At 65.9% G+C, this 8,586-nt stretch overlaps 1 protein-coding gene across 1 annotated transcript in view; it reads left to right on the plus strand.

Annotated features, from left to right (window-relative positions):
* KIF1C (kinesin family member 1C) overlaps positions 1-5,670 on the plus strand; it is a 33,842-nt gene extending 28,172 nt beyond the window's left edge. Inside the window, exons 16-18 of the mRNA XM_075070624.1 lie at positions 3,295-3,375; positions 3,792-4,469; positions 5,283-5,670. Of these exons, the coding sequence (XP_074926725.1) occupies positions 3,295-3,375; positions 3,792-4,469; positions 5,283-5,418 (895 nt within the window). The 3' untranslated portion in view covers positions 5,419-5,670. The remainder of the gene's footprint in view (positions 1-3,294; positions 3,376-3,791; positions 4,470-5,282) is intronic.
* The last annotated feature ends 2,916 nt before the right edge of the window (positions 5,671-8,586 follow it).

Consider the following 8,586-nt stretch of genomic DNA (forward strand, 5'->3'; position numbering starts at 1 on the left):
CTGCCTCTGTGATGTCTCAAACTGTGTCCTCTGAGGGGGGCAATGGCTGAGCTGTGGGAGCAGGGGCCTTGCCGGGTCGGGAGTGAGGGGCACCGGCAGGGTGGGGGGGAGCGGGTTGGGGTATGGGCACTGGGGGCTGGGCTGGCCGCAGGGCCTGTGGGTCAGCAGTGGGAGCAACCGGCAGAGCCGGCTAGCGGGGGCGAGGGTCACGGCTTGCCAGAAAGCCTTTGCTGTGGCGGTTGGTTTTCCGGCCTGCGCTCGCCACGGGCCCGGGGTGGTGGTGGGGGCAGTGACTCAGCCCCACGAGGAGCTGCCTTTGGGGAAACTCTCTGCCAAGGAATCTGGCACCGGGCCCGGCGGAAGGCTGCGGCCAGCTCTGGGGTGCAGCGTGCATCCTATTTATACAAGGATCCCCCCATCCCCAGTACCTTAGGGGCAGCGCCCCCCAGCTGAGCCCCCACTCCAGCATGTCAGGACTCTTCAGCCGCCCCCTCTCCTCTGCCACTCCCCATGGGGCCTTGACCGCCCTAAGTGCCCACATTGGGGTGGGAAGGGAAGGTGAGGGGGTCAGAGCTGGACCTCAGCCCCCCCACAAGCTAAACCTCTGTGTATAGCCCCGCCCCCCATGGGGGGGTTTAAAAGGCCCCTTATACCCCCACGGATCCCCAGCCCAACCAGCTGTGTAAAAACACGGGCCATCGCCACGCCGAGCATAGGGTCCTGGGGTCCCTGCAGCTGGAGGAGGGGTGGAACCGGAGGACCAAACTGACCTACTTGGGGGGCCCTTCCCACCCAGGGGAGATTTCCCCACTCACTTCCCCCCACACCCCCAGGGCATCCCAATGGAACGCCTCAGGCCCCCCTCTGCCAGCTCCTATCCCAGATCTCCTCACCTCCCAGTCCCCTCCCGACACCCTCCCGCCCCAGTACCCCCTCGACCAGCTCCCCCCAACACTCCTCACCCAGGTACCATCCCTCTCTAGCTCCCCCACAGACACTCCCTCACCCCCAGCTCTCCCCATCCCAGCTCCCCCAGAACTCCCAACCCCCAGGTACCCCCATAGACCCCACGATCCAGGCACCCCCAGCTGCCCCCCTATGGTAAACCCCACCCAGGAAGTCCCGCCAGCTGCTCCCACTCAGACCCCCCAACCCTCTCGTAGGGAATCCCCAGCAGCCCCGTCCCCCACAAGTCCTCCCCGCAGAGACTCCTCCAGCCAGCCCCTCCCCACACACCCTCCCCAGGGACCTCCCCCAGCCAGCCCCTCCCACACAGACCTCCCACAGGTTTATATGTTTATGGGGGGGGGTGGGAAATATGAATTCCTCGGCCTAGCCCCCTTCCCCAAAAGAATAATCCAACCCAGAACATGGACAGGGGGGCGGATGCACAGACAACACACAGGCACAACGTGTGGGGTGGCAGGGAGGCTGAATGGGGGGGATACCCCGGGCGGCGGCCAGGCAGTGGCGTGAATGTTCTCGGTGTCAGGGCTTCATGCCCTGGGCGGGGGGTGTGGGTCAGCGCTTGTCCATCTCTGCCGGGGCCCCCCTCTGCAGGGAGGGTGGGATCTTCACAGCTTGGGGGGGCCGGCTGGGGGCCAGCTGGGAAGCTCCCACTCCGTTGAGGGCTCAGGCAAGACGCCTGCAGGTTTTCAGGCCAGGAACCGTCTCCTCAGTGGTCACATCTAGCACAGGCCCCCACAATGGCAAGCAGGAGAGAACCAGGGGTCCTGGCTCCCCCCACAGCTCCACATCTTGGCCCTCTTCCCCCTCTATCTTCTGTCTTGGGTGTGGGGGAGCCCATACCCACGGGCCTCGCAGTGCGCTGTTATGGGTGGGCTTTGGACATTTGACCGGGAAGGGGGGGGGTGGGGCATTCAATATTACCTGATTGCTGTGGGAGGCCCCAGGCTGGAGTCCTCCAACACCCAGAGCCCCTGGGGGCACTGGCCACATCGGGGAGCTGTGGGGAGCAAACAGGCCTGCTGGCTCCCAGGGGGTTCCAACCACCCCAGATGGGAGCTGTCCCAGTCTTATTCCACAACCTCTTGTGTTGAGTCCCAGCTTTCATTTCCTCTGTGTGCTCTGCCGCGCCGCCCTTTCATCCACCTCCATCAGGTCACTACAAGCCCCATTTTCCATGATCCTCTGCAGTCCACCTGATTTCCATGATCACCACTTGGCAACTTTCCATGAGTCCACATGCTCCACTACCCTTTCCCATGATCTTCCGCAGGCTTCCCGGTCGCCCCTCCCTCCGCTTCCACAACCTTTGCAGCTCCGGCCAATTCCATGATCCTCCACTGCTGAACTTTTCCTCCATGATCCAACGTTAGCTTGTTCCAATTTCCCAATGTCCTCCATCCCTGATTTCCCACTGATCCAATTGGGCTCGCCCTCTGTCCGGATCTCTGCAGCTTCCAGTCGCCCATCCTTCCTGGTTTTCCCACATTCCTCTGGGGATCGCCCCATTTCCCATATCCTCCACTCTGCAACTTTTTCCCATACACGTAGTTGTTCCAATTTCCCATGATCCTCTCCTTTTCTGATTTCCTCATAGGCAATGGGGCTCGACCGCCCCATGTCCATAGATCCTCCGCCATCGATGGCCCTCGCCCGTGCTTTCCACATGTCCTGGCTGCGGCTCACCTCACTGTTCCACGATGCGCGCGAGAGGGGGAGCGGAGTGGCGCACACAGCGGGGTCTTCCCTGCTCCTGCAGCTAGGGCGGGTGTGGCGGCGCATGCGGCGGGGCGGGGCGGCGTTAGGGCGGGTGGGGGCCGGGTGGGGGCGGTGCTTGCGGGTAAGGCTGGTGCTGCTCTTCGCGGGTAATAGTTGGCTTCGCGGGAGGGGGTGTTTGCTCCGGCGCGCCCGGGCGGAGGGCTTGGCCCGTGCCCCGCCGTATCAGGGAGTTGCGCCGGTGGGGGTCGCCGGGGCTCGGAGACTGCGTTTGTGGGGGGGCCGCCAGGAGGGTGGGGGCCGCCGGTGTCACTTCGGGGCGACCTCCCGGGGGCCGGCTCTGTCCTGGGCCGGGCCGTCCACCCCTCTGCCCGCGGCTCCTCCATGAAGGCGTGAGCTGGGGCCCCAGGAGTTAGCGGTGGTGGGGGCTGGCTCTTAAAGGAAAAGCTTGAGCAGCTTGCAGTCCTGGGGGGGTCACGAACTTGCGTCAGGCCGTGGGGCTGGCGGCGGAGGCACTTGCTGAGCGCTGTCTGCTGGTCTGGACCGGGGCCTGCTTCCTGCTTCGCACGGAGGCGGCCGCGTCCGGACTGCCGTGGTTCCTGCTTCCATCAGCCGGCACACGCGCTCTGTGGCTCGCCCGGCGCGGCTCCGCTTCCTGCGGGGCCTCGTCTCCAACAGCGGGGAGCTTCCAGTGTACGCCAGTGTCTCGGCCGCCCGTCCTCTGTCGGCACACGGGGCAGCGTTAGGGGGCAGGACGCCTGGCGTTCCCCTCTGGGATCGGGTGGGCTGGGAGCCGGGGCCTGGGTTCTCTCCCGTCTCTGGCAGGGCGTGGGTTGAGCAGGGGGGTGGGAGCCAGGACTCTTTGGGCTCTTCTCCCGCTCTGGGGGGGAGTGGGAGCTTGGGGAGAGCAGAGGGGGCCAGGAGCCCGGACTCCTGGGTGTTCTCTCCCCAGCTTCTGTAAGGGGGGTGGGATTGTTGGGGTCAGATGCTCCGGGCCTGGGTTCTCCGCTCACTGAGTAGATGGGATGACCCTCTCCATTCTTGACATGCGGTGGCGCGGCCGGTCTCCTCGTCCTTTCATGTGGTTTCTGATTCTTGTACTCCTGCAGGATGTCAGTGTTTCAGCTTGTCGATTGGGCCCGCAGGTCGTCCACGGCCGGGTTGGGGCGCCCCCCGGTCCCCTCGCCCCGCTCCTCGCCCACCCCCGGTGTCCACACGTTCTGGGCCGGCCCCGCCAGTCTCTTTCTGTGGGGTGTCGCGCTTGGCGTTAGAGGCCGGCACAGCTCCTTCATCTTGACAATCATGCTCTGTGTCCTCGATCTCTGCGCGCTGTGCCGGAAGTCGTTGGAGCGCCACCTTCGTAGCAGATCTCCTTTCACGCCTGCTTTCAGGGTCGGCCAGGGTGACCCAGCGGGGGTCCTTGGCCCCAGGCGCCTGGCGCTGCGGGATCTGGTTAGACCCGGAGGGCTCCGCGTCTTGCCGCTGTCTGGGGGAGCCGCAGCGCTTCCGTGCTCTGCACCTGGTGGCTGGCAGCTTCTCCCGCAGCGAGGGGATTCATGCCGCCGCTCTCTCGCACGAAGCGCTTTGTCCGAGTTCCCGCTGTCCGAGTCGGGTACTGCCGGGGGAGAGACACGGGGGTCAGCTAACCGCCACCGGCTGGCACCCCCTCCGGGCTCCGCACATCCTCCCAGTCCCTCCTCGGCTGATCAGCGCCCCTCGCACGAGCGCTTGTCGAGGTCGTCCCCGCTGGTCGGTCGGGTCCGTTACTTTGCCGGTGGAGAGCACGGGTTCGCACGCACTGGCGGCCCCCCCCCCTAGTCCCTCTCGCACCAGCGCTTGGTCCGAGTCTCCCCGCTGTCCGCGTCACGAACTTTGCCGGGGGTGGGTTGACGCAGCGGTCGCTCGCCCACCACGCACCCCCCTCCGGGCTCCGACCACCTCCCTGTCCCTTCCCTCTCATCAGCTGCCCTCGCCGGAGTGGGTTGTCCAGTAGTCCCCGCTGGTCGAGTCCGCGTACTGCCGGGGCGAGAGACGCAGGTCAGCCGGCCACTGGCCGGCACTCCCCCCTGCGGCTCTGCGCCCCTCTCGGCTCCACACCACCCTCCCAGTCCTTTTGCTGCACCGTGCCACTTGCACGGAGTGCTGAACGGTTATTCCCTGTCCAAATCGTGCTATACCGGCGGTGAGGACAGAGACAGACGGGGACGGGGACGGGACGCACTGCCGGCTGGCACCCCACCTCCAGGCCCCATCAGCTCCCTCCCGCACTCCTTGCACCAGTGCCCTCATCGAGGGTTGTCCGAGTCCACTTACTGCCGGGGGGCGCAGGGCGGGGGGCAGGTCAGTGCCCCATTCCATCAGCACCCCCTCCTTCCCTCTTGACCCTTTGCACCTCAGCCACACCACACAACACACATCACACACCGAGTGCCCCTCGCACGAGCCCTTTGTCCGAGTCTCAGGGGGGCAGGTGCGGGGAACGGATTAGCTCCACCAGCCAGGCACCAATCATGCTCCGCATTGCCGGGTTCTAGTTCTTACGCCCACTGTACGGCCCATAAGTGCTCGTCATGTGCCCACGTGCTGGAGGGGGCGTGAAGACCCCCCCCTCCGCATGGCCTTGTCCGCCATCCCTGCCCCACCCCGCGCACCCCCTTCCCGCCCTACGCCGCCCCGCCCCGCATGCGCCGCCAGCACTCCGCCCCTGAGCTGCAGGAGCAGGAGACCCCGGTGTAGCCGCCACCCCGGCCCCCTCTGCCGCGGATCGTGGGACAGTGAGGTGAGCCGCAGAGGACTGTGGGAAAGCCAGGGGGCGAGGGCCATGCGGCGGAGGATCTTGGGACATGAGGGCGAGCCCCATTGGCTCATGAGGAAATCAGGGAGTGGAGGATCATGGGAAATTGGAACAAGCTACGTTGGATCATGGGAAAAGTGCAGAGTGGAGGATCATGGGAAATGGGGGCGAGCCCCAGAGGATTGTGGGAAAACCAGGGCAGGAGGGCGACTGGAGCTGCAGAGGATCCTGGGACATGAGGGCGAGCCCCATTGGATCATGGGGAAATCAGGGAGTGGAGGATCATGGGAAATTGGAACAAGCTACGTTGGATCATGGGAAAAGTTCAGAGTGGAGGATCATGGGAAATTGGCGTGAGCTGCAAAGGATTGTGGGAAAGCCGGAGGGAGGGGGCGACCGTGGAGCTGCAGAGGATCATGGGAAAGTGGAGTGAGCCATGTGGACTCATGGGAAACTTGCAGAGTGGAGGATCATGGGAAATCAGGGTGAACTGCAGAGGATCATGGGAAAAATGGGGCTGTAGTGACCTGTGGAGGTGGGAGAAAGGGCGGCGCTGCAGAGCATGATGGGAAATGAAGCCTGGGACTAAGTCACAGAGGATTGTGGGAAATAAGACTGGGACAGCTCCCATTCTGGGGGTGGGTGGGAAACCCCTGGGAGCCAGCAGGCTGTGCCCCAAGCTCCCTGGATGTGGGGCCTGTGCCCCCCAGGGGGCTCTGGGTGTTTGGAGGCCTCCAGCCTGGGGGGCTCCCCCACAGACAATCAGGTTAATTGTAATGCCCCCCCCCCCCCTTCCCGGTCATGTCAAAAGGCCCCTACCCCATACAGCTGCTACTGGAGGGGGCCGTGGGGTATGGGGCTTCCCCCACCCCAAGCCAGAAGATTGAGGGGGAGGAGGGGCCAGATGTGGAGCTGTGGGGGGAGCCAGGACTCCTGGGTTCTCTCCCTGGCTGCCATTGGTGGGGGGCCTGTGCCTAGATGTGACACTGAGGAGACGGTTCCTGGCCTGAAACCTGCAGGCGTCTTGTCCTGAGCCCTCAACGGGAGTGGGAGGCTTCACAGCTGGGCCCCCAGCCGGGCCCCCCCAGCTGTGAGATTCCCCCCTCCCTGCAGAGGGGGGCCCGGCAGAGATGGACAAGCGCTGCCCACCCCCCCGCCCAGGGGCATGAAGCCTGACACCGAGACATTCACCGCCACTGCCTTGGCCCCCCCCGTGGGGTATCCCCCCATTTCAGCCTCCCTGCCCCCCCACACGTTGTGGCCTGTGTGTGTCTGTGCATCCTGCCCCCCTGTCCATTTTCTGGGGTTGGATTTATTCTTTTGGGGGAGGGGGCAGGCCGAGGAATTATATTTCCCCCCCCCCCCCATTAAACATATAAACTGCCTCTGTGTGTCTCAAACCTGTGTCCTCTGAGGGGGGCCACTGGCTGAGCTGTGGGAGCAGGGGCTGCGGGTCGGGAGTGAGGGGCACCGGCAGGGTGGGGGGGCAGCGGGTTGGGAGTGATGGGCACTGGGGGGCTGGGCTGGGCCAGCAGGGGCTGTGGGTCAGCAGTGGGGCACCGGCAGAGCCGGGCTAGCGGGGGCGAGGGGTCACGGCTCTGCCAGGAAAGCCCTTTGCTGTGGCGGTTGGTTTTCCGGCCGCGCTCGCCACGGGGCCGGGGGTGTGGTGGGGGGCAGTGACTCAGCCCCACGAGCAGCTGCCTGGGGAACTCTCTGCCACAGGAATCCTGGCACCGGGCCCGGCCGGAGGCTGCGGCCAGCTCTGGGGTGCAGCGTGGCACCTATTTATACAAGGATCCCCCCCACCCCAGTACCAGGGCAGAGCGCCCCCCAGCTGAGCCCCCCACTCCCAGCAGTACAGGACTCTTCAGCCGCCCCCTCTCCTCTGCCACTCCCCATGGGGCTGTGACCCCCTAGTGCCACATTGGGGGTGGGAAGGGAAGGGAGGGGTCAGAGCTGGGACCTCAGCCCCCCCCACAGCTAACACCTCTGTGTCATAGCCCCCTGCCCCCACCATGTTAAAGCCCTATTACCCCCCCCACTGCATCCCAGCCCCACAGCTGTGTAACACAGGGCCATCGCCGCCGAGCATTAGGGTCCTGGGGTCCCTGCAGCTGGAGGAGGGGGGACGGGGACCCCAAACTGTACCACTTGGGGGGGCCTTCCCCCACCCCAGGGGAGATTTCCCCACTCCAGCTTCCCCCCACACCCTCCAGGGCCTCCCAATGGACCCTCAGGCACCCCCTCCCAGCTCCTCCCCAGACTCTCCTCACCCCCCAGCTCCCCTCCGACACTCCTCAACCCCCCTCAAGTACCCCTCCCACTGCTTCGCCCCGAGCCTCCCCAGCTCCCCCCACACTCCTCACCCCCCAGGTATACCCCCCTCTCAGACTACCCCCCAACACTTCCTTCACCACCAGCTCTCCCCATCCTCAGCTCCCCCCAGACACTCCCCACCCCCAGTACCCCCAATAGACCCAGGCACCCCCCAGCTAGCCCCACCCTATGGCTAAACCCCACCCCAGGAGAATCCCCCAGCCAGCTGCTCCCACTCAACCCCCCCCCAACCCCCCTCTCGTAGGAATCCCCAGCCAAGCCCCTCCCACACACCCCTCCCCAGAGACATCCTCCAGCCAGCCCTCCCCAACATCCCTCCCCCAGACCCCAGCCAGCCCCTCCCCCACAACCTCCCCACACCCCTCCCCAGGGCATCCCCCAGCAGCCCCTCCCCAGACACCCTCCCCACACACCCCCCAGGGAACCCCAGCCAGCCCCTCCCCAACAGACCCCTCCCCACACACCCTCCCCCAGGGACTCCCCAGCCAGGCCCCTCCCCACACACCCCTCCTCCAGGACTCCCCCAGCCCAGCCCCTCCCCAGACACACCCCCTCCACGGAATCCCCCCCAGCCAAGCCCTCCCACACAGACCCTCCCCACACACGCCCTCCCCGGGAATCCTCCGTCCCGCCCCCTGCCCCCGCCCCGCCCCGCCCTCCCTCCCCCGGTTCCTTCCATAAGGCTGCGCTGAGCCCGACCCGCTGCTTCCCGGCCCGTCCGCGCAGGGACCAGACCAGAACCAAACCGGACCCTCACCGGACCCAGCCCCAGC

The sequence above is a fragment of the Chelonoidis abingdonii genome, chromosome 11, assembly GCF_003597395.2.
Source record: "Chelonoidis abingdonii isolate Lonesome George chromosome 11, CheloAbing_2.0, whole genome shotgun sequence".
NCBI classification, from domain to species: domain Eukaryota; kingdom Metazoa; phylum Chordata; order Testudines; family Testudinidae; genus Chelonoidis; species Chelonoidis abingdonii.